The sequence below is a fragment of the Drosophila pseudoobscura genome, chromosome 2, assembly GCF_009870125.1.
Source record: "Drosophila pseudoobscura strain MV-25-SWS-2005 chromosome 2, UCI_Dpse_MV25, whole genome shotgun sequence".
In the NCBI taxonomy this organism is placed as follows: Eukaryota; Metazoa; Arthropoda; class Insecta; order Diptera; family Drosophilidae; genus Drosophila; species Drosophila pseudoobscura.
Window position 1 is genome coordinate 25,539,377 of NC_046679.1, and position 25,166 is coordinate 25,564,542.

The following is a 25,166-nucleotide window of genomic DNA, read 5'->3' on the forward strand; positions in this document are numbered from 1 at the left end:
AACTTTGGCGATGTGTATATATTTTATCTGAATATTTGAATATCTATCCGCGAGATCGTTTTTGCGATAATCGCGGAGGATCCTTTGTCGATCCTTTCGGAACCGGAGAAATCACAATGTAGCAAGGACCAAAGGAACAGTCAAGCAACCTAGGGTTGGGAGTCGGCTAATAACTATGTCGAAAGTATTTTGGGATTCACTGAAGATAAAATTGAAAACTGTAAAACGATGAACAAAGAATATTATTCAGTACTTTTGGACAGATTCGATATTTACTTGGAACAGAACCGTATTTGGCAAAGAAAAAAGAGCTGTTTCATAAAGAAAATGCATGCATATATAGGGTTATGAGTTACTACCTTGTTTAGCCTTTTTCCAACCGGAATAAAAGTGATCATCAATGAAAAAAATCATACATTTTGAAAGCTTCGGAAATATTAATTTGAAGTATTCGAAAATATTCGTTGGATACAAATAAAAGGTACCATTCAAGTTTATGTAAGACACATTTCTTGTGGAAGGATTTCGTACGAACCAATAGTTCAACCAATAATATATATGTATATAATACATATTTCGCCTGTTGTAGACCCCAAACCTCGTCGAACTCTGAGCATGTTTCTAGCTACAGCCTCGAAGACTTCTTAGAAGATATAATTGAAACCTATGAGAGTAAAAATCAGAACAGATTGCACTGTAAAAGTGCGTAGCATCACATTGTTCCGCCAACAATATGAGACAGAAGAAAGAAGTTACTTCCTAACGTGAAAGTAGTTCGGCAATCAATAACCCACCGACGTCCCGGCACAATTGCCATGTAGGAGGCACTGGCCTATCTGCCATTCATGACCACAAAAAGGCCAAACAAGAGTCGTCGGGTGGTCCGTCCTCAGAAAATTTCGCAACGAGGTAATTGCCAGCGACTACCAAAAAGTGGTCCTCTCTCTTGGACGCCTCTGGGGGGCCACCCAGAGTGCCCAGAGTGAGAAATTGAAATGTCTTTTGTGCCACTAATAGAGAAATATACGAGCCATAATTTCGCAATGCAACAATAGCTGGGCCCAAGGCAATTGAATGAAGAGCAGTGCGAAAACGCAATGAAAAAACCGAGAGCAATGAAATGAGCATCGAGTGAACCAAATAAAAAATGGAGTCGACCGTCTTGGTGGGTAAATACTCGTGGTGTTGCTGAACGGGTCTGGCTGCTACCTTTCCCAGCGCCAGTTCTGGGCCAGGAGTCGGTGGCACTGTGCGGTGACTGTTTTCAACCCCTCGCCAGCAGCAACCCAACCCTCATCCCTTATTCACGCACACAGATAGAAGGGCAAAGGGAGAGTGAGAGGAGCGAGAGCGAGAGAGAGAGATAGTGATAACACACCCAGTGGTTGGCAGGGGGTAGTAGCCGGGGCTGACGTTTTATACAAAGTGTCAGAAGATCCATTTAATTGTGAAATTTATTGGCCAGCAGCAGCGACAGAGGCTGCAACAGAAACAACAGCCAGAACAGGAGACAGTTTGTCTGGCCCTCTTGTTGGCTTTCTTTCGGGCTATTCGTATAGTATGTTCTGCGGTTTCTGGAAATGCTATTATACATATCCATGTGTATGTAGAGAACGGGAATAGAGCGCACGACGATAAGGTCAGACCTGGCTATAAAAAAGTAAAGACAAATTCGTGTAAACAAACGGATTTACTTCGAAGATACTCGTACGGGCGTAAGGTGCCACAGTTGTTCGAGGAACGCCACGTACAAGCGTGGTGTGTGGTGTGGCTAGCATGTTGGTATTTCTATTCATAAATCCCCTCGCTCGATTATGAAACTTTCCAGTTAATTATATTTGTACAGGCTGGGTTGAGGACTCTTGGTGTTGCACAAGATTTCCAGTTTAGTTTATCATCCGATCCGGGCGGCTTTGTCGGTATTACTCGTATTTTCCAAGGGTCGCCCGCAAATCCTAGGCGGAAAAGTGGGTATGGCCCGACACACGCTAAACGATGCCTTTATCTGCATAAACACTCTTAATAAGTCGATTGTCCGCTTCCTAATCTTGCTCCGGACTCGGGACCTAATGAGCATCTCCTTCCATTATCTTTTCATGCAAATGCATGCAATTTCAGGTCTAATCCTAACGCCGCGACTTGCATAATGTCTTCCTGTGTACACACAGGACTCAGGGAGAGTACGTCACATGGTTTGTCCAAGTCCTCACACATGGCATCGGTCGGCCTAAGCTGTTTGTCCATATAAACCACAGACACAGGACGCGGATCCGGGCCCAGGCACAGGCACATACGGTTTGCGATGGAAGGACAAGAAAATACTCTATCTAGTCAAGAATCTCAGCTTTCTAGCCCGATCTCCTGTGGGCAGTATACACATTCGCATACCCAGCCCGAACCTCAATCATCATTATTATGCAATTGCATTTACAATCAAACCGAAAACCAACCAAAACAAACTCAGGGCAGCGCCCAGCTGGAAGACAAGCCCAAAAGGCAAACAGTAGGTGGTGCCGGAAGTGCCGTACAATGCCAAAACGGACGGGCGACTTTTTGTGCAGTTTTCCCATCAACATGAACCCAACAAACTAATCAAAACTAATGATGACATAATTGGCTCGATCGTGTCGTAGAGAGAGAGCAGTCACAGCAACAGCAGCAACAGCCCCAGCAGAAGGTGCAGAGTCCTGTGCGGGTCATAGAATGGAATAGGAAGTGCCTGCCGCAGATCAACACAAAGCCACACAAATCGACCTTTGTCCCGGCAAGGAAACAGCCATCAGTCAGAGGCGTTCACAAAGACGAATACATATACGTTAAATAAAAAAGATAATTGATTTCTTTGCCAAATTCCATGCGATGACACCAAGATTTTGCTGCTCGCCGTGTGGTCTTGGTCTAGATCCTTTGATGCAATTAGCTGGAACCTACATATAATGGAGGGAAATATTGTGACATTTGGGAAAGGCGAAATTCTTAAGTAATTCATCAAAACGTAGCCACATGGACTGCTTTTCTTCATATAATTGACTCTTTCTTCAGGGACTACCTTGCGGATGTTGCCCGCAACGTAGCGTGTGCTACTGCCAAGCAAGGCACATTTCCCCTGGGGGGTCGTTTTAAAAAGTAAGCAGTCAGCATTCTGATCTGATATATCAATTAGGAAAGAGCGAGCGTTGGTTTTGTATTTCTTAACAATGACTGTTGCTGTATTTGTATACACATCAAAAATGCTTGGCTGCAAAAGAGCAGCATAATGTACATAAGTTTTTACATATGTATATACGTACAAGGTATCGAAAATAGAGTATGCAAAGGTCATTCGAGTATATAAAATGTATATAGTGTTTGTAGGTAGGTATGTAGGTGTGCTTGTAAAAGCATAAAGAGATATTCAAATGCTTTGTTCCGTCAAGTTTGTTCATGCAATTGACTTCAGCCGGACGCTGAGGTATTTCAGCTTTCACGCGTGTTGGTATGTATAAATATTCGGTAAATATAGGTATATATATAAATATGTGCGTATGCGGTATATGTTGGTGTAAGTATGTGTATGGGCCTTCTTCTTGGCAAGCAAAGGCGGTAAGGCACAAGCATTTGAGCCACTGAGATTACTTGGTGGTCGCTACTCTTCCCCATATTCGAGTAGATTATTTGAGGTCCATTTAGGATTGCTTCCTGCTGCCTTTCCTAGTACAGCATTATGGCGGCCTGATGCTTGTCCTTGCTTTCCGGCTCCAAGCGAAGACGGCGATCGCGGCTCTCCCGACGTCTGGCATAAAGGAGAATCGTTATGTTGAGCAGCACCACAATGGTGGAAATCACGACCAAGTAGAAGCTATAGCCCAGAGAAGCCAGCCCAGTACTATACCAGTGTTGCTGCTGGTGCTCGGTGAGAAGCACGTTGTGTATGAGATATTGGTAGAACTGCACTAGCCATGCAACAAAGGCCACAACCTGCGCTCCTGCGGCTGATATATTGGCAGTTAAAAGCAGAACCATGGTGCCGCCTCTTTTGGCTGCCGAGGCAGACTTTAGGACGGCAGCAATGGCAGCCACGGCACAGGCTAAGAGGCCAAATCCAGTGCCCAAAGTCGTAAGAAGCCAAAGCCAAAAGCTTGTGTCGCCGTTCTCAGTTCGAATAAAGGTGTAAACTGGAATGCAAATGAAACATACCATTATTTATGGATTTTCTGAAATATTTACGAAGGCATACCATCAACTGGATAGGTCCGTACTCCAAATCCGAGATCTAGGTGATGGTTCCCATAGAAAAGGCCAAAATTGACATCGCCCTTAGCTTTTGATGAAGTGTGTCTTCGCGGGTTGGCTCGTACCCAGTGGTTTGTGGTCATGCTAACAAGTAGCAGCCCAATGGCCAGGCAACTACCAAAAAATGTGGAAAAGACTAACGCACGTGTGCGCATGCTCATCTTGATAAAACTTGTGATTACCGGGGGCAAGAGCAAGGTTTTCACCATTTAGAAATCTTCAACACGAAAGACTTGAACTGCAACAAAGAAAGTTCGGTATTCAATACGCCACAAAAACAAAGGCCCGCAGCATTCTACTTACCCTTCCGGCTTACGGACCGAACATAAGAGTAGTCAGACTCTTTGTTGAATTTTCTTTGATTTATTTTAAGATATTAATATCTTTGTTATTTATCTTACTTATTAAAATACGGTAACATCTTTTCTGTGCACTCTTTCCAGTGCTGGTCAAATTCAGAGTCAATACAAGCTAGATTCGAAAATAAATAGATGTGCCAGAAATGGCTAAATCAGAAAAGAAATAAGTTAGATATTAGGCAAAATATTATTAGGCTTTCGTGGTTCTAGTAATTTTATTTAAATTACCGCTAAATTAGGAGCATTGTCAACTTTAAAGACCTGCCTTCGATAATTGTGAATCATCTTAAAAATGCCTACAGCTTGTAGAAGGCCAAAATGGCATCACTGACTCTGCTTGCTCTGCCATTGTGCTGGAGCTGCCAGATCGATTCACTTGTATACAATATACGACGTAAAGGGAAAATATTTTTCATACCTTTCGTCTGGACAGCTATAGGTAGATTAAATAAGTTATAAAGTTCTTCTAAAATATTTGTTACAAATTTGATATTACAATATTAAATTATTGCGCGATTAGTAATTTCCAAATTGTTGCTGCTGATATTTTCACAGCAATGGCAACTCTGTAAAAATAGCGCGAAAATTTTGTCTGCTCTGCGGAAAAAACAAAGTGAAATTTCATCTAAATATGAGTAGCCGTAAACACAGGGGACACGAAAATATGGAAAATCTGTGCCCCGTTACCAGGTAACTATTTTGACAAAATAGCCAACGGCCGGAGATGTCAGAGGGCCTCTTCAATTGAAATTGCATACAGTGACGTCACAGGCACAGGCACTTAAACGAAAAGAGGTCAAAAATATATATTGTTGACTAATTAAATTGTCGGGTACTTGACCTCAGTGCTGATTGAGGCACTTTCTTGTCATGCATTTATTATTGCAGTACTTCCGTCTTTAATTTGCAGAAAACGCTCAACAAATAAGAACCTCGCTGTAGGTGCGGGCGCTCTCCTTTCCGTCACAAAAACAACTCGCTACGAAACTTCTTCGCCATCGGCACTAACCTACGAGGCACTAGAAGAGATGGGTGTTGGAATGTTGGACTCCGAGGAGAGCAGCTCATCAGCCATGTCGGCCATTGCACTGGTCGTGAGTACGAGCGATGACAATTCTAACGAGACTACTCCGCATGTCAGTGTAGCTCGTATGTCGCATCAGCAACCCCAACGCCTGAGTATTAGCTCCACAGGCGACACAACGCTGGACAGCAGCGGAAACAACACGATCCTTGTCGACGATATGCAGCAAAAGCTTCATGCTCTGGCCCAAGCTAAGCGCTCGGCTCTGGGCTCTGAGTGTAGCAGCAACTCGAATTCCCCCAGCAAACGGACGCGAAATCCACTAGTGGCAGTTTCGTGCAACAATCAGTGCGATAGTGCTGCTCCGCTTAATATGCAGCCCTCCACCAGCAGGCAGGCCCTCCGTCAGCCCAAGAAAGCTACCACAATGCCTACGCCCCATTTAATCAACAGCCAACAGGGAAAAGAAAGTTTCTTCGTGTATCGAACGCCCTCAATGAGTGCTCACATCAGCAGTGGGATAAACTACTTCGACAAGTTGTCAGATGAAATTTTACTGGATATTTTTAAGTGGCTGCCAAAAAAAACACTCTTGCGGATGGCGACCGTGAGTCGACGTTTTAACCGATGTTCCCGGGATGAAACTCTTTGGACACGACTGGATCTCGGTTTACGCACGCTTCGTCCAGCTGCCCTCGAACAGATTGTGCGCCGAGGTGTCTTGGTGCTGCGTCTGGCCCAGGCTAATGTGAGTAGTAGAGTAGACTATACTATGTACTATCCCATTTATATCTCGTTTTCATACATATATATTTAGATACAAGAGCCCGCTTTTACTCCATTGGCCTCCGACTTTAAATCCCGTTTGCAATATCTGGACCTAAGCATGACTTCCATTAGCCGAGTGTCTTTGCGCTCCCTTATGTCCCAATGCCGACAGCTAAAAAAACTAAGCCTGGAAAATGCAGAGCTTAGTGATGAAATTTGCGCTGAGATTGCAAAGAACAAATCCCTGGAGGCATTGAATCTAACTATGGCCAGCGGTTTAACGGCCAGGAGTGTGCGACTGATGATGGAATCCCTCACAAATCTAAGCAGCTTAAACATTTCATGGACAGATTTGAGTGCTGATGCTGTGACTGCCTTGGTCACGCACATCTCTCCCAATGTCATTCGCCTCAATGTGGCTGGCTGCCGACGCGTACTGTTTGACTCCCGTAAGCCGCGCCTAATCCCCTCAATTTCTTGAACCATATTTGTATCTCATAAGTTTTCTTTACGCTCTCAGATGTGAAATCGTTGCAGAGCCGTTGCCCCCAGCTTCTAGAGCTCGATTTGTCGGACTGCAACAGCCTGACGCCAGCGGCAATTGAGGCAATTATGCAGTTCCAAATGCTGGAGTATTTGTCCGTTTCTCGTTGTTACCTTATTCCTGCGGCTAGTTTTATGTAAGTGCATTTCGTCCACCCCCATAAACAGTTTGTTATCTCTGTTCCTCTTTCAGTGAACTGAAGGATATGTCGTCTCTCACGTATCTGGACATTTTTGGAATGCTGTCGGACGGCGCAATGGAGGCACTTGAACAGCAGATGCCCAAAATGGGGATCAACAAGTTCATTCATAGTTCAGTCTCGCGGCCGACGGTAGGCTCGCGTCGTACCTCGATTTGGGGGCTTCGCACGAGGGACTAAACCCCCATGAAACCTCTTCCCAACACTAATTAATTTTTAAGCAGATCGGCTACATTTGCTATCGCCTAGCGCATTTGTTTAATTCTCAATTCAATGAAAATAATTTTAAGACACGTGATTTCTGTTTCAACATGTGTATATTCGCGGAGTGGTCACTCGTCCACTTCGCTGAGTGGAGCAACAGGACTTTCCCATTCCCATTCGTCCCAGCTGACACAGTTCTTGAGGCTTTCTACAAAGCCCGTTTCTTCGGGGCACTTCATTTGGGTGGCTGGTACGTTAAGTTCATCACACATCCAGTAGGACGTAGGATCCCAGCTGTTCCGGAAAAATGCAATGTCTAGTTCCGTTTGAGTCTTGCAGCCAGGCCTACCATCGTCATTGTAGGCATCGACAACACAGAAGGCAATCACTAGCAGGGAGCAGACGGTGACTTGAAGCTTCATTTTGAGATAAACTGATGGCGGATGTGGGATCTGAGATTCCTTTTATAGTTACCTTGGCTGCAATATGGCTGCAATATGCCTAGTGAAGTGGAGCCTCTACTACCAGAAAATGCTTTCAGAAATTGGCACAACAGCAAACAATCAGAACTATGTAGCACAGAACTGATAATTGATATTTGTAAGTCCATGATTGTAGGAATGAGTTATGTCATGTAGTTGAAGTTCTTTGCGATTTGGAAATATTGAATACATGTAATTGAAAATAGTTATCAATGTAACGAGTAGTTCACAATAATGTTTATATTGATTTGACTAATCTAAATATTTTGTTCGGATCTTAAATTATCGTAATCGAATCTGAAACATTGTCCCATTTAAGATAAGATTGTAGCATGTAATTATGTGTATCAGCTGCATGGAAGCGTTTCCCACTACATTTTTATACATTAGCATATCGTCTTTGGCACTTAATGAGGTCAGAAAGTGCACGATTGGTTAAGTGGTTATTCAGCAGCGGAATCGGGATAGGGATGGGGGTGTTGATTTGATTGGTTTCGGCCCCAGTAACCCAGTCCTCATCGTCGTCATCAAACAAATCCAGCTTGCCAATCCGTCCGTCTTGTTTGACGCCTAGTCCTCGGAGATTTTAAGAGCTAGAGCAACCAAATTTTGTATCCAGACTCCTGTGACTGTTAAAAGTTTATTTTAAAATTTCGCGTCGCTCCCTTTCGCCCACGCAAAGAACAAAAATCTGTGACATGCACAATTTTGAAGATACGAGAAAACTAGAAAAATCATAGAGATGGGCCGTATATAGCCGTTTGTTGAATCTGGATCAGATCGGATCATTATTATAGCCCTAAGGAACAAATAATATTGTTACTCATATTCTGAGGAGGGTATAAATGTAGAATCCATGAAGCTCGCATATGCCGCTGCTACTGCCACTAATACTCCAACTTCTCCCGGGTAAAGATTTCGAGGATTTTGTCTTGAAATAATGAGTTAAGTTTCATGTAATGTTGATTTTTTTCGAATTATTCCTCGATTAAATTGACTTTTTATAATATTTTTTCAACAATTCCCTTAACGTTCCGCTGACCTTCAGGATTAATATTATTTAGTTTTAAAAATGCTCCTTTAGTCGCTTCTTTGTCCATCCATCTGTCTGTTATACGAATTCGTATTTTAAATTAAAATGTTATTGATATTTACATGAGATTTAATTGATATCTGTTACTTAAAAATCATTTTCATTTATTGAGTTCCATAGAAATTAAGTAAAATTGAGTGAAATCAAACAAGTTTAATTTATAATAGTAATCATATTTTAAAGTTTAATGGCAATGAATTGGATTTTGATTATATGAAGAGAGTAACAATAATAATAGATAATGTTGAAGACGAATAACTATAGAAAATTTACTTAAAGAATGCCCATCGTCACAACTCACAGAAAAGAAACAAATTAATATCAATTAATCTAATTCTAATTTAAAACTCATATAATATAACTTATTTTTTTACATTTTACTATATGTACTATAATATAATAACATGGTCGAAGGTCATAGCAACCACTGCTATTCGAATACTTCGCAACTCTAATCTCGTTGTATACAAAAATATACATATTTAAGAAATCGTTTTATTTTGCTTTTTACCACCGCAGTAAAATCCTTATGCGAAAATCGTGCAGTAATAGGTATTATACTTATATGCTCTAGAGCTCTGGAAACTATAATTTGCGGCACATGAACTAAACTAACTGCGCTTATTGGTCTAAAACCACCAAAACTAACACATTTTTATCGAGTTTATTTTAAAAACTGCTCTTTTGGCAAAACGAAACCGACATAATGCAACCCTAGTGTACACAGGAACAGGAAGTTTTGTACTCGTCGATATCAGGCTGGGCGCCATTGGATGATATTTCATTTCCAGCCCTTGAAGTATTTTGTCTTTTTCAAAGTACGGTCACACTTTTTGCTTTTTTGTGGTGCCTGTCCACACGTAATTTTAATCGAAAATATCGCGAATTGTACAGATAAAATTGACAAATTTTAGGATAGTGGGAATAGTTCCGCTGCATGAAGATGGACGAAGGAATGGTACTGAAGCAACCCACCGACAGGCGGTTGGGCAATGCGTGTGATTTGCCCCTGGGTCCACCCGGCGTCGACGAAAAAAGTGGAAATGGAAAAGGCGAGGAGGCAAATGCCGCGTCAGGGAAAAACAGCAAATCAAGCTCACGTCGTCGTTCATTATCGCGCCGCCGATCGACATCTCGCCGGCGCTCAGATTCCAGAAATGCTTCATCGCCAGGTGCCTCACGTCGTAGACGCTCAATATCGCGCTCACCAAGTCCTCGCCGGGGCCGCTACGACTCCCCGGACTATGGCAGGTATCCTGCACGCCGACGTTTCGATCGCGATCGTCGACGATCTCCCGACCGTCGGCGATCACCACCTCGGCGCGGCAGACGCGACCGCTATGGACGGTCACGCTCCCGTAGCAATACTTCTCCCCGTCGCGGTGGTCGTGGAATCAGTCCTTCAAGCCGCTGGTCGCCCAAGAAAAAACCAGCATCTCCCCCGCTACCCCCACCACAGACTCAGGGTGGACCACCGCCTCAAATGGCTCCTGCCTATGGCGTTATGCCCCCGCAAATGTATGCTCCCGGGCCGTATGGAGCTCCACCCGATGTGTACGGTCATCAGTACGGGATGGCGCCCAATGTGTTTCCGCCCCAAGGACCGCCGCCCGGATATGGCATGCCAGTGCCGCCAACAGCACAGACCAACTTCAATGCTGGCTATGGACCACTGACCACAGGCGCCTGGGTCGTAAATGGTAAAGTCACTTGCTTTTTGAAAACACGTTTAACCGTCAAAGATACATATACACTGTGTACGAGTATATAGGGGAAAAGGGTATAATTTTTCTAGTCCTGCAAATGTTAAATTGTGACGATTTGTTCCTTTCTCATATTGTAGAATACGGTCAGCAGGTCTGGATGCCACAGACCCTGGCTGGCGTGCCGCCGTCTGCATCAGAGACACTTCTCCCACAACAGCAGCCCATGCAGGAAGCACCGCCGTCGAACCAACTAGAGGAGGAGGACAAGAAAGCGCCGGCGCTCGAGGGCGCAGGTTTGCCACCACAGGATGGTAAGTGTGGAAATGAATTCAATTCTGGTAACTACGAAAATTCACATGCAAACCTCTCACATTATGTTTTATTATTGTTGTCATGATTACGCCCCTAACAAAAACTTGTATCTGTAACGTAAATGCGCGCAATTGGCTCGCAAACAAAAACAAAAAAAAAACAAAACAACAAAATTGCTGTAAAGATAATCCGAATCTAGCTTTAAACGCGCAGCCAGAGCTAATGCTGACACACCTGGGCGAGGGCTTGAAAAATGACATTCCCTTTCGAAAAGAAAACGCATTTTTTGCCGTTTTTGTGTAGTCGAAAAATCGCACTTCTTGAATGGACGCTCCTCGTCGTCACCCCAACATGCACTCCAACCCCAACGAGGACGGGCCGATCAAGCCACACGACACGGTCAGACCCGATCCGATCCGATCTGATCCGATGAGATCCGGAGACCGCATCCGCGTGTAACTAGCCGCTGAAATGCACTCGAGAATGCATTTTGTAAATGAAATTTGAACTTGCTTTTCTCTGGCGAAAATGCGTACTAATTTGCATCTCTCTTTTCATCCCCCATCCATATAACTCGAATCTCCGAATGGCAGCTGTGGCCCAGGAAGCAGAAAATCAAAAGGATGAACTCAAGAAGCAGCGCAGCAACTACGTGAAGAAGGTGACCCTGCTCAAAAAGGAAATGAAGGTGCTGACGGATCAGCGGGAGGACTTGGTGGACGGTGACGGCGCACCACCCTCGCCAACCACAAAGGCCTTCATTGAGGAAAATGATCGCCTGCAGGTTAGTACATAATATGAAGGACACTCCTAACAATGTCCGTTCTCGCACCCCACATCTCACACTCCTTTTCACTGGCATTGCAGGTGCAGATAAAGAAGAAACTTGACACCATTGAAAATGTAATCGACATGCTGAATGGCATCATTGGGGACGAGGAACACGAGCACGACGATGAGCAACCCGCGAGCATTCGCGCCAAACAGAATGTGAAGCCACCGCCAGAACCGGTGGCTAGTAGATCTCACACCTCAAGCGAAAGCACCGCTGATAGCTCCGACTCTAGTTCATCGCCTAGCAGCTCATCCGAATCGTCCTCCGAGGGTGAGGACGAGGAAGACGGCGACGGCGACGAGCCCGGCGACGGTACTCCTACAAATCTACTGAAGCACCGAGCAATGAAATCAATGAAGTCGAAGCAGCGACATGGTGAAGCTACAACGAAACCAGCCCCAGCTCCAGCACAAAACTACAATTTTGTGTTTTTCGATCCCGAACAGCATTGGTGCGACAGCTGTGGAGTGTTCCCGAAAACGGCACGCGACTATCTGAAGCATTTGCATGCCGAGGAGCACATGAATCGCGAGACCATAGAGACGCCCTGGCATGTGGGCATTGACCACGACCCCTATCCCACGTTTGAAAATGCGCCCATCAAGCGTGTGCCCGTAAGAGGCATGCAATTCCTCGTCCCGGCCAACGCCTGGTTCTGCAAGTTGTGCAGCGTTTGGATTGGGGACCTGCACTGTGCCTCAGCGCATCTCAAGTCCAGACTCCATTCCAACAAATACGAGGTGAGCTTTTAGTTGCGATGCATGCTGTGTAGGAAACTCTCGGTATGCGGAGTACAATGCCTACAGTAATATGCAATGTTTATCATCCACCTCCATTAAGCTCTTCATTAATCAAACGCCGAACTATGAAACTGAGTGGATCGCCAATCGCGAACGGGCTGTTCAACAACAACAGAAGGAGGACGATGCCGCGAAGAGCAAAAAGGTGAAGAAGGACGACGACAAGGCCTCCAAGAAGCGCAAGAAGAAGAGGTGAGTACTTTTGAGCTGAATAATTACCGAATATTCAAAATAATTCCTTATAATCCACTTCCGTTCAGTGGCGAAAAGAAAAAGAAAAAGCGGAAGCATGGAAAGAAGAGCAAGCGAAATTCGAACAGTACCTCGTCATCCTCGGAAAGCTCTTCGTCGGAGGAAGAGAAGCCGCAGCCACCCAAGAAAGTCCATGCCGAGGATACAGTGACTGTTCCAGTAGATAAACCAATCAACGCCTCCTCTATACGAGTGACCATGCGCAAGCAGGAGACTCCCTTGGTCACTAGGCCGGATGGTCCCTTTCAAGCCATAGTGCCTCCCCCTCCTCCCATCATCAAGGATTCCCTGAATGCGCCAGTCCGCGGCAAATGGACATCTGCCGCAGGCGAGGAAAATTCTGAGGAGCAGAATAAACGGGACGACGCCATGCTGCAGCAGTGGAACACTGTGCAGCCAGTAATCAGCGAGAGTGAGAAGAAGCTGCTGGAGCAGCTCAAGGGAAAGTTGAAGAGCAAGGGCCCCCGCGAGTCAGAGGAAAATAAAACCTCCGCTTTGTCTGCAGCGCCCGCCGCAGAGAATAAATCAATGCGCGGAGGGAGCCGTCGTTCCCGCAGCCCTAGGAGGCGTAGCCGTTCCCGTAGCACAAGTCGCGGGCGCATCGATCGGGATCGGCGAGATCGCGACCGCGAAAGGGATCGTGGGCGTGACCGCGATCGTGAGCGCGACCGTGAGCGTGAGCGTGACCGTGATAGGCGTCGGTCGCGCAGCCGCTCACGCAGCCGCGGTCGCAGGCGCTTCTCGCGTTCTCCTTTGAGGTCCAGCCGAAGAAGTCGCTCGCGCGACGTGCGACGTCGTCGAAGCCGCAGCCGCTCCGAAGAACGCGTGGAGCGACCAGTGATCAAGCATTCCGAGTTCCGGCCGCGAGCTCAGCCTGAGCGTAAGCAGAGCGAGATCAAACGCGAAAAGAAAGATTCAGAAGCAAAGCCAAAGCTGCCGAAGAGCAGCAGCACTGCCACAACTGGAGGCAAGAAGCTTCCCTTTATCGGCAAGATGCCAGTATTCAAAAAGCAGCCCACAGCAGCATCTAGCTATGATGCTCTTGCCTACACCAACGGCTCCTTCGAGGCGCCTCCACCTCCGCCGCCCATGGGAGGACCCACGGCGCCGGTGGCTGTCCGACACATTGCGCCGACAGCCGCTCAAATACAAATGGCCATGATGGAGGATGCCTTTGGCAATGCGCCACCCTTTCATCCGGATGCCGGGATTATGGTCGACTACGATGAACTGATGCCGGATCCTGTTCAGTTTGCCAGTCTGATGACTAACTGCCCTCCTCCACCGCCCCCGGGAGGAGGATCTGATGGGGAACTGCACGATTTGCACGACGGCGAGCAAGAAGCTAACGGCAACGATGACGAGGATGTATTGCCTCCCGGAATCGATGAGGCCGAAACGGATTTAGTGCCGCAGTCATTGGATGGAGCGGAACAGCTTCGGGACGGGGAACTGCCGAAGGATCTCGCCGAGGCACTCGACATTATTTTCCCCACCGAGGGATCGGCGGGTGATGCTACGGACGACAACAGCCAGACGCAAAGCGAGCCACAAACCATCACGACTATCGTCGAGGATGAGCCAGCACTAAACGAGGACAACCTACAGGACTTAGCTAAGCAGGGCATTCACCTGGTGACCATCGGAGAGGCAGATGCCTCCAACGCAGTCAATTCACCCATGGAAATGTCCACTGAGGATGAAGAGTCCCAGCAGCTGCTCAATGGCAAATCCGAGTCCGAGAGCCTAAAACTTTTTGATGCAGAAGACATACCCATGCCCAGCTCACCCAAAGCCCCTGGGCCCGTTGTCGCTGTTGAGACAAAGAGCCAGGTTATCAGTGACCCCGTGGACCTTTCGGACATACCACAGCCACCGGCATCACCGACAGAGAGTGAGAAGATGAGACGCCAGGCGGAGCTGGACGAGCTGGCCATGTTGGGCATCGACAGCAGCGACATGGCAGCACAATGTATGTAGAGCGGCACTCCAGCTAGCCCAATTGCAAAAAATAAACACAAACACAGCCAACACTAAATCATTGCATCAAATGAAACGACAATCACATTTACGACACTTTTACTTTTCCACGCATTCGTCCCCTTTCTGTTATTTTCAATATATTCTACATTTAATCTATCAATCTATCTGTATACTTATTCTTAGATGCGTTGTAAGGTGTTTGACTTGTTCCGCGAAACGGCAGCCGGCGTTGTACGTGCACACGCGCAGATGCGGCGATGGACCTCGGGATGGCCAAAAAAAAAATCGATCAGTTTTTATTTTTAAGGTGATACCGAACCTATGTATGAGTATTTATGTGACGAAGGGTTTTAAATAAATGCGCATATATGTATGTAATATATGTATGATGGAAACTAGAGAACGCAATGGTTTCCGCGGAATAATTTTCGGCGGGGTACATGATCGAATAACCAAAAGTGTATTTTTTGCGTTTTATTAAATGGCACTTAAAAAATATATAAATGGGTTCAGCTAGTACAAAATCTTAGGGACTAATTCCTTACGGCTATCCACTGGGATAGACATCCGTCCGCGAATAACATTATGCTCGTACTCGTATAGCCACTGCATATACATATTACACATATTCTAGCTTTTGATTTTTGTTCTTTGTAATAGGTACATGGTTTCTCGGTTAGTCAGCCTAGGGTTATGCCTAAAAGAGCTCTCTAATAGAGGGTTTAGTAACAATTTTTGTGGGTTATGTGGTGATGGACAAATTACGTAGCTTTAGCTTTGTGCGAGCCCCTGGTAGATGGAAACGAGTCAACAATGCGGGGTGAGGGCTTGGTTTTGGCCTATGATATGGATGAAGTGTATAACCGTACGAGTATATGCATGTAGTTTTGGCATGTTAAAAGTATCCTCGACATATAGTATTTTTAGGTATGAATTGGGGCTTATGCAAAGGTTAACGATTTATAAATAATTTTGAATCGAAAGGTGTGCAGTTTCTGGTATTGGTGGCCCCATCGATCCGGCTGCTATAAGTGGGTGACGCGCACGGCCCGCTGCCGTTGGGCCTTCGCATTCGAGTCGGGGGCTCTTAGCTAAAACTATAAGTCCGTAATCGGTCCGTCGGCCACGCTGAATTTCGCTGCCGCTGCTGCCCTTGCTGCCGCTGCCATTGAGGTTGACGGTGGTGCGCCAGACATGGTCGGATTCCAATTCGATTGGCTGCCCTGGACCTGGACACTTAGGTCTCTAACCAATTTTTCAAGTCTACAGCATTGTTATAGTAGTAGATGGATGGCCACAACAGAGCGTGGAAAGAGAAGAACAGAAATGCAAAAAATGGTAAGTGTCTATGATTAGTCACCGTAATTCACTTGGTTTAAATGATGGATGGTGAATGATGGTGCCTTTGATAACTTTGCATGCATGTGAAATAAAATTGTGCTTGGTTAACAGAAGTTAGTAGTATTAGAATAGAGCATAGACTACACCCACGCTATGATACGTTGATTGGCCTCCTTACGTGCGGCGGCAGCTTCGCTAAGTTCGCGCTTGAGCTGGGCATGCTCCTTTTTGCGCGGCAACAGGGGCGGAGGAAGTGCGGGATCCGGATCCACATGCTCTGCAATCAGTGCAAACGTGGGCGGGCTCTGCGCGGTTTGCTTGGCCAGATCTGGCGGCTGCGAGGGCTGGATAGTGGGTGCGGGCAGCCCATTACTGCGGGACTCGCTGCTGGAGCGTGAAAGGCGCTTGGGAGTGGTCACAGATACAGCCTCGCTGTCCTCTTCGGTCTGCTCCTGCCGCTGTTCTTCGTCCAACTCGTCATCCTCGTCCAGTGCGTGCGTAGTTTGTGTCGGGGTCTGGTGCATTATTCCGTAATGTAGATTGAACGACTGGGCACGTCGTGGCCCCGCTCCTGCTGAACCAACACCACCGCCATTGGGGAATGGCTTACGCGATCCACGAGCCCGATCGTTTTCGTAGATGATGTCGTGATGGGCTTGCCGCTGATTGTAGCAGCTGGCCAGCGCCTGTCGCAGATACTTATTTTCTGCCTCCAGATGCGACAAGCGTTTTTGTGTCTCTTTTCGCTCCAGACGCAACTGCATCACGTGCGACTGTGTTCCGTGTTCCGGGGCATAAGAAATAGGAGGATCTTGAGCAAGAGATAATCGTATGGCGATTTGCACTCACCTTCAAATCATCAATGTCGCGCAGTATACGAACATTGCCCTCGTTCAAGGACCACTGACGCTCCTCGACCATTGATTTGACTCTAAGTAGAAGGAAGATCCCATTAGCCTCTATAAAATCTCCAAAGTGCGTTGTACATACCGACTCAGCATGGCATCTTCGCGGACTCGCGCGGCCTCCTTGACCTCGCGCACAACGTCGGTCATCATGCCAGGCGTATAGGCGCCTAGAAGTCAGAAATTGATCAATTAATCATCGAGTGCTTTGTGGGTCCGAGCAGAGAGGTGGAGGTGCCGCCTAGCTTGTACTTGTACCTGTACCTGAATGAAAAGTGGGCGCCGGACTGTGCGTCCCACCGAATCCACCGCCAAACACCAGTGGCTGACTCTGTGTGCTTAATCCGCTCAAGCTATCTCTACGGTGGCGCATGCCCCCAGCGCCAGCGCCAGGGACGGGGACAGGGCCAGCCCCCGCCCAGGCCTGGCCGTTAGGAGCGTGCTTTAAAGCTTCGATATCGACTGTGATTACGTGTGCAAAAGAATACATAGAAAGAGGGCAAAAGGTAAAAGGTGAAAGAAAGTAGCAACAAATACAAATCAATGGGGAATAGCGATACGTTATACACAAGTAGATAAATACAACAACAACAACAACAAAACATAAGGTTTGTGAAACAAAAGCCAAGAAGAGATCAGATCGGATCGGATCGTACAGGAAATATTGTGAATAACGTAAGGTTCCCAGGGCTCCGAAGGGGTCCCTGGCTGGATCTCTCGACCAGGCACTGGCTGGAACGAACCTTTTGTTTCATGCAAATTGCGACATATCTTGGAATTGGTGTCGTGCAACAGATTAATTTGCTCCATCAGCGCCGCAAAGAACTTGTTCTGCTGCACCAGGTCGCAGCCGCTGTCGTTGGTGTTGGTGTTGCCATTGCCATTGCCATTGCGGCAGTCGGGCGTGTTCTGGCCACTCAGCTTGGAGTCATTGTCTGAGGGATTCAGCAGGCAGGGATCGCTGAATCGGAACCTGTAATGATTGGAGTATTAAGATGGATACCTAAAGCTTCAAAGCTGACCTGTGTCTGTGTGCTTACCCTCTGCTAAAGTTTGGATTGCTTCCGTTCAAGACATCCGTGGAATTCTGCTCATATTCCGAGGTGGCGCCACCCGTCCCTCCCATCATATTGACCAGTGGCGGCAGGCTGGCAAACTCTTGCCCCCCATCCCCGCAATAGCCCATGCCCAGGCCATAGCCATTGGGGTAGCTTTGGGGCGGAAAGAGCATCGGATATCGATGGCTAAGGGCCTGCGAGTGCTGTGCGAGCGGGGGGAAACATTACTGCAAATGGCTCACGAAATCTAGTTCCGCCCTAATGGCTTCAACTCACGCGCTGAATCCCCAAGCTGAAGGGCGTGCCAGTGCCCATGCTATACGGCTGTGAATGGGAGCGCATAAGGAACTGCTGTTGTTGTTGCTGCTGCTGCTGATGTTGCTGCTGTGGCTGTTGTTGTTGTTGTTGTTGCTGAACTGCCGTCTGAGTCACAAAGATTTGCTTATTAGCCGTTGCTGTGGGCGGAGTAAAGTCCAAGAATTCGGAGGATGACGACAGCTGGGCATTGGTAGCATCTCGCAGGCAATTCTCCAGCCAGGCATCTAGATGATCCTTGGAATAGTTTGGGCCTGTTCCATTACTTTTGCTGGCACTGGCACTGGTGCTGCGATTCATGTGCGAGGGTGCTGCCGCTGCTGTTGTCTGAGTGGACGCTGCTCCTACGCTGCTCCGAGACTTGAGCTTCTTGCGCTTGGTGGCGTCCAACACTACAAAAAAGACACAACACGAGAGTTAGAACTGGCCACAAGTGTTTTGTATGCAATTACTAAAGTCCAACTGCCGATGAGAGATACTAATTCAAAGAAAAGGAGGACTGTTTGCCTTACTGTTTCCCGTTTCCCTCTGTGAGCCGCTGCAGCCAGACATTGCAAAAACGTAAATGACTCACAGTAAGAGCTCGGCTGCAACTGACTATTCAACTAAGCTCAGCCCCAGCTCCAGCCCCAGCCCCAGCCCCGGAGCCGGCCCGGTGCCAAACGACGCTGCTTCGAATCGACTCGACTCGGGCTCGCCAAGTTATTTCAGCCCACAAAAATGTCGCGGGAGCTCGCTCCACTATGAAAACGGGTTTCGCTCGCCGTCCGCTCGCACTGTTTGGATATCGGATTTGGCCTGGGTCTCGACTAGGTAAATATTTGGCTTTGGAAATTCGATCGGATCGCGAGCGTTTTCTCTTGGCAAAACGGCTGCCACCCTGTCACCCGACCCAAGTTTTCAATAGCGAACCGGTACGTCGATAAGTCGATGCGTCTGGCAGAACAATGCACCGATCTTGGAGCGCCTGAAATTGCAGCCCACAATCCACAGGCATTCGGCCCAGTCCCTACTCAATTGACGAAGCTCCCCTTGTGGGAGTCATCGACTGGGCGCTGTCTCGGTTTGCAGCACATTCCAGCGACATGCGCGAGCCGATCGGCGTATCAACGTATCAGAGTCCCTCCCTGGGGCCCTGGGCTGTCCGTTTATATTTAGCCCAGATTAGGGGGAGCCGGTTGCCGCGGGATCTCGCTCTTCTGCGAGTGGGAGTGTCTTGGCTTCGGCGTCGCTCTTCAGCAGAAGGGTAGCCCTGGGGGTGCTAAAAATAGCCTGGAATCGAATTATCAAGCGGATGCGGACACTCGCGTTCGGCTCCTAAACAGTGGTTGCTTCTGCTCGCTAATGTCGGGGCTGTTTCAGCTTCAACAAATTACAGACATCCCATGTTATCTCCAATAAAAGAATGGAGAAGAACGGAAACATCGAAGAGAGCTTCGAGGTTTGAAGGAATACTTTCTGTCCTCTCCTGTGACGACATGCCGCATTCCTTCGGTAAACGGTAGTGCATTCCGCCAGAAAATGTTTACATTAGGGGCTCTATCTCAAGGTCGGATTTCCAATGGCGTCCATGCTTGCGTAACATTCTCCAATAGCCTCATTTGCGGGCTAATCGTTTAGCCATTGTTACAAATTGAAATCGCATTCACGTCACTTACCCCATTTCAATGCCACAGCAGATCAGAACAGATCACAGAGATCAGATCGGATCGCGTGTACGGCGGTTGTATCACAGCAGACCAAGCCCCGAAATTAAATCAATCACTGACCGTGAACCTGCCGTCCGCACAGACAGACACGGAAAGTCGTTTGTGCCGCATCACCAGGTGGATCCGCACACAGCCTCCTAATCGCAAGTCTTTGCGTTACAAATTTACTGGGGTTTGCACTGAGAAGTTAATCTCTGACATACTCAAAGGGGCAAAGGGGTGTGATCTTAAAGATACTTGAAGTACCTTCAATTTCAGGCAAGAACTTCCGTGTTGCAAAGCAAGAAACAAAACCATTCTATTAACTATATCTGGTAGCTATAGCTTAACCGAGCTGATCCGATTGGGACTATTGATAGGAGTTTGTCACAAAAAGATTAAGTACTTAGACGGCTCCACGCGAACAGAATCCAACACGTATTCCCCGACAACATTCCCCACAGAAGCGGACTCCTACTCCGCCCACGGGCTCACTTACAAATCGGTTGGATGGCTGTTTGGCGTGCATGACGCCTTATAGAGAGGAGGATAGGGCACCTGTCCATTAAGAACAGTGTGGCTTGTCGTCACATCGCGTGCCGAGGTGCCGCAGTCTTGTTCAACAAATTAACAAGGCATTTAGCTCTTTTTAGCTCCTGTTCTTACGCCCTTCTCGGGGTGTCTCAGCCTCACCTCTGCTGCTGCTGGGCGTTCCAACGCCCGGGGCATTCTTGTGGAGACCGCTGGTGCCGCTGGGCGCGGGAGTGACGCTGGAGCTGGTTGCAGCCGTCTCTGTGGCACCGGCTCTGCTAGAGTCCACTCCTCCGCCCCCGTTCGTGTTGATCTCCGTCTGGGTTGTGGTTGTCATTGTTGCCGCTGAAAGCGATTGCAGCGCAGCTCCTAAAACGGGTAAAAGACAAAGAAGAACTTATTATTCAATATCGTTTTACGTTTCGTACGACTCGGCGTTCGACCATGAAAACAGCACTGGAAAAGCCGGCAAGAAAAGATGCACTTGGGGTAGCCAGGGGAACGGACAGCAGGAGAGCGAGGGACGGGTGGTCGGAGCGACAACAAAGGCACAACAGTGTGCAACGTGTACACTGTACGGGACCGGAAAACACCTGTCCCTTTTCTTTTTGCATTTGCAGCGACTTGAGCGACTCCGAGAGCTTAGAGTGGTGGTTGCAGAAGTTGCTGACGTTGTTGTTGTTGCTGTTGGCACGGCCCCTCCTCCACTTTGTTGACGAAAAGTAAACAAAGATATGCCATGGAAGAGCACCCATACCGCATCCCTCAGGCAGTAGTCAGTAGTCGGTAGTCAGACGTCTGACAGGTATTGTATGCACCCCCAAATGGTCGGTAACCAGGTGCCGCACAGAATGGCAAACGATAAGAAGGGAAGGGATACATGGTATAGTATGTACATGCAATAGCCAAGGATCGTCGGAAGGTATCCATTTCCTGCGACCTCTTCCAGCACCTCTGAACCGTTCCGATCATCGACTGAGGCTCTGAATAAGCTGAATGAATGGAAGAACCCATTCTGGCTTCTCTGTGTCAGATTCTTTTGGGAAAGTTACAAGCATTTGCATGCCCCCCACCCAACAGAGGCGTAGAAACGTTGAAGTTGAATGTGGATTTTCTTTGAAAGCTGGCTCCCGTTTATGACAGCTTAATTGCCGGGCCGTTAGACGAGGAGCACATGGAAATGGAAATTCTGGCCGGAAAATTAACAGAGCGCTGCCACTCTTGAGCCGGCGTGGCAGGTGCCTGTGGCAATTATGCAGCTACAAAGTGCTGGTAGATCCCCAATGCCAGCCCCATGCACCCACGCCCCTACACGCCCGAGTATTTATGTATTTACATGTATGCATGCAGATCGTACTCCGTTCGGTCTGATTGCAATGGTCAAAACCAGTTTAGCCCAAAATGATTTGAGGCAACGATAGTGCACGACGAAAGTCAAGCGACGCTTTGCTTTTTCCACGCTCGTTAGATACAAAGATGCAGATACAAACACAAAGATAGTGCATGCTTGAAGATACCCTACACGGATACAGAGATACAGATAGGCGGCCTTTGTGTGGGTTCCAATGCCAAGCGAGTGTGTGGCTAAAACAAATTAAAACAAGAGAAAAACCAGCGACGGGACACGACGACGTTTCAATACCCTTTGATACTTTACTATGTATTTCTGTTTAAATAAAAGTAAACTACTGTCCGGCGGTTCAGTTGTTTTAAAAACTACATAATAATCACGACAGTAATGGGCGGCCACATCCAGGATCGGTGGACGGGCGTTACAAACGTATGGTAAAAATGAGAATGCTTGCTAAAAGAAGGGCATTAAGCTAGCAAACGAGATACAGAGTCACTAGAAAAGAGAAGAAGAGTCAGACACGGCACGTTTGGTCATTAAGTACACCAAGTATCTCAAAGATACACAGCCCCATACACATGAACATTCACATGCACATTCCCATTTCCATTCAAATGTATCCACACAAACACAAACACAAAGGAGCCCCCACAGCTAAGCAAGCAGCCCATTGTTGCTGCGATTCTCCGTCGACGACGGACGAAAGTGAATTAAGTTTTTGCATTTTCTTGGGTCCCGTCCCGCGAATCCGAAGCGAAGGGAAAGGCCGAACAGCCGAACAGCCTCCGGAGGAAAGGCAGGGCAAAAGTAACAACAATCGCAGCGACAGCGGCGCTTAATTTAATTTCCGATAGCGCAAAAATGTTTGATATCATTTGCGTGATAAGCACGAGTGCCGCTGTTCCGTCAAATAAGTAAAATGATCGGAATTCCGCCATAGGAATGGTGTTTTCTGCCAAAACAGTCTGTTTAGCTATTTAAAAATACACGCATAACTATAATAAAAGCTGATTAGGGCTTAGATAATTCCCATCTAAGTGCAGTATCGGTATAAACTACTTTCAGCCTTATCTCTGCCCTCGCAGATACAATTGAGTTACCGCCAAGTTACTCCCAGCCCAACAGAATGCCCAACGACAACGACAACGACACCGATGGCATCAACATCAAGTCTAAAGCGTAATGTTTCATTACATTGGCTTTGGCTGTCCCTGAATATCTGCGCGGCAAGGTGAGATTCAGCTCCGGCAAAAAATAAAAGACGCCGAAACATTCGTGTGCTTTTTGGCTCAAGTTCTTGGCTCTTGACACGATGCCAAGAAAAAAGCGCATGCCGCAGTAGAGAAGCAGATGAAGATGAATATCTATAGCTGGTGGGAAAAAAAAGGGAAAACCGCTTAAACATAAAGAAGTGGAATGGAGCTTAAGCCATCGGAATTCCCAAGAGAGATAGAGAGATAGAGAGAGAGAACTAGAGGGGAGTGGGAGACGGAGGCTATCGGGGTTCACGTTCACCCAAAATAAAGCAATACGAACCGGTTTTTGGACCAATAGTAGTACAAGCATTTCTCCCCTGATAGATGGGATCGTGTGTAGTATGAGCATTCATACCACACATTTTAATGACAATGATAAAAACAAAGCAAAATGAACTGAAGTCAGGGGCGACCATGGACATGGCCATGGAGATGGCGACCCCACCACCAAATCACCGGACGGGACGCCATCAATGACTGACTGCACACACACACACACACACACTCGCAGAGCGGGAGCGAATCGCTTGGTTTGTTGACCCAAGCGCAAAGCATTCGAAAGATCGGAGAAATAATAATGAATGAAAGGAGACGACGCGATGACCAAGCCATATGCCTCCGCCAAGGAGTTGAGATGGGGCAATCGCATTGCAGTGGAAGTGTCATTGCAGCTGCCATTAAGAAACCAAACAGCAGGCAGTAGACAGCAGACAGCAGACAGCGGACTGATGGCTATCCGAAAGCAGTCGCAGAGACCAGCACCAAAGCGGGCACTTGCTCACTGACAATGTCATATGGGCTGGGAATGACAACTATCGAGTTTCCAATCCCCCTCGCGTCTCCTTTTCCACAGCACATAACGAAAATGAAAATAAATGATGTGTGTGAGATGACGTCGTCCACATTGCCATCGACTCCGGGGCGGCTGCTACTAGCGCCGCTGGCCAGCTGAGTAGCTGGCGGGGGCGCGTGGCTCGTGTTGTTGCGCCTGCATGACTTTGAATTCGAAATGGTTTTCTTATAGTGGAGCGGCACAGTCAACGCATTGCTCAAGGTTTCAGCAAATCAGCGCAAATAAACATATGTATTTCTATGGGTATTTATCAAAGTTACCTACGCGTTGCAATCGGCTGGAGCAGAAGCAGGTGCACTGAAGTAGCCTAGAAAGCCTCCAAAAGAGAGCTATTCCGAGGGATAAATTCTTATTAGCTGCTTAAAAAAGCTGGTGCCTGCTCAATGGCATTTCAATTTTTGCACACAAACACACCACACAAGCACAAGCACAGGCACGGGACGGGCTCAATGGCATTGGAAATTTTAAATTCTTTTGCGTCACACATACGATTTTGTATTGAATTTTCGTTCAGCGCAAAGTGATTGATTTGTAAATTGTGAGTCTCGGTGAGACAACAGCTGGCGAGCAGAAACAACGGTTTTGAATAATAACCGATAATTATGATAACTCGCGCAAAATATAACACAAAATAAACACACAAACACAACAACAATGTCTCGATTTGAACTAGAGGTGGAGAACTATCGACTGCACTGTCGATGTTTTTCGAAAAACTATCGTCTACTATCGATGTCACTATCGACAGCAGTCTTTTTAAATATTCCTCGTTTTTTATCTTCCCTGGAATATAACTAATTAAATATAACCCTCAGACCTGCTCACCTAATTTTATCCGATTAATTAATCAATTTTCTACTTTACTGGCCTAAATAATAAATTGGCTAGTTTTGGCTTTTATTGGTGCATTAGATGACAAACATTCTCTCAGTTCTATAATATCCACTTCCAGGGTGTGCAAAATGTTGCTCAATCCGCGAGGAACAATGCTGCTCCTTATCTTTATGAGTCTGACCGATACAATTGAATGTTGCC

At 47.0% G+C, this 25,166-nt stretch overlaps 5 protein-coding genes across 15 annotated transcripts; 2 read left to right on the plus strand and 3 right to left on the minus strand.

Moving 5' to 3' along the window:
• Positions 1–3,176: 3,176 nt before the first annotated feature.
• Positions 3,177–4,742, minus strand: LOC4802749 (uncharacterized). Its single transcript, XM_001359573.4, has 3 exons — positions 4,576–4,742; positions 4,217–4,510; positions 3,177–4,154 (listed from the first exon to the last, which is right to left on the minus strand). The coding sequence occupies exons 2-3, from the start codon at positions 4,479–4,481 to the stop codon at positions 3,691–3,693; spliced, it is 729 nt and encodes a 242-aa protein (XP_001359610.2). The 5' UTR covers positions 4,482–4,510; positions 4,576–4,742; the 3' UTR covers positions 3,177–3,690.
• A 358-nt stretch (positions 4,743–5,100) lies between these two features.
• Skp2 (S-phase kinase-associated protein 2) lies at positions 5,101–7,464 on the plus strand. The gene is made up of 5 exons (XM_001359574.3): positions 5,101–5,321; positions 5,542–6,403; positions 6,473–6,872; positions 6,944–7,103; positions 7,160–7,464. Exons 1-5 carry the CDS (start codon positions 5,263–5,265, stop codon positions 7,344–7,346), a joined length of 1,668 nt encoding a protein of 555 aa, XP_001359611.1. The 5' UTR covers positions 5,101–5,262; the 3' UTR covers positions 7,347–7,464.
• LOC4802751 (uncharacterized) lies at positions 7,397–7,828 on the minus strand. Its single transcript, XM_001359575.3, has one exon. The coding sequence runs from the start codon at positions 7,790–7,792 to the stop codon at positions 7,499–7,501; it is 294 nt and encodes a 97-aa protein (XP_001359612.1). The 5' UTR covers positions 7,793–7,828; the 3' UTR covers positions 7,397–7,498.
• Positions 7,829–9,731: 1,903 nt separating this feature from the next.
• Positions 9,732–15,215, plus strand: LOC4802752 (zinc finger matrin-type protein CG9776). Of its 4 annotated transcripts, none has more exons than XM_001359576.5 (7): positions 9,732–10,645; positions 10,789–10,962; positions 11,557–11,747; positions 11,831–12,538; positions 12,639–12,790; positions 12,859–14,822; positions 15,017–15,215. In XM_001359576.5, the coding sequence occupies exons 1-7, from the start codon at positions 9,883–9,885 to the stop codon at positions 15,025–15,027; spliced, it is 3,963 nt and encodes a 1,320-aa protein (XP_001359613.4). In that variant the 5' UTR covers positions 9,732–9,882; the 3' UTR covers positions 15,028–15,215. The 4 variants fall into 4 exon arrangements, with proteins under 4 accessions (XP_001359613.4, XP_033232772.1, XP_015038056.2 ...); XM_033376881.1 differs by lacking the exon at positions 9,732–10,645 and adding an exon at positions 10,710–10,725 and having other exon boundaries at positions 15,017–15,211; XM_015182570.2 differs by lacking the exons at positions 9,732–10,645; positions 10,789–10,962 and adding an exon at positions 10,989–11,455 and having other exon boundaries at positions 15,017–15,211.
• Positions 15,216–15,292: 77 nt separating this feature from the next.
• On the minus strand, positions 15,293–24,820 carry LOC4802753 (sun domain-containing protein 1). Of its 8 annotated transcripts, none has more exons than XM_015182577.2 (10): positions 24,621–24,820; positions 20,834–21,040; positions 18,414–18,844; positions 18,120–18,340; positions 17,823–18,052; positions 17,338–17,541; positions 17,165–17,249; positions 17,024–17,105; positions 16,325–16,947; positions 15,293–16,096 (listed from the first exon to the last, which is right to left on the minus strand). In XM_015182577.2, the coding sequence occupies exons 2-10, from the start codon at positions 21,006–21,008 to the stop codon at positions 15,931–15,933; spliced, it is 2,217 nt and encodes a 738-aa protein (XP_015038063.2). In that variant the 5' UTR covers positions 21,009–21,040; positions 24,621–24,820; the 3' UTR covers positions 15,293–15,930. The 8 variants fall into 8 exon arrangements, with proteins under 8 accessions (XP_015038063.2, XP_015038057.2, XP_015038060.2 ...); XM_015182571.2 differs by having other exon boundaries at positions 24,396–24,820; XM_015182574.2 differs by having other exon boundaries at positions 24,392–24,820.
• Between the last annotated feature and the right edge of the window lie 346 nt (positions 24,821–25,166).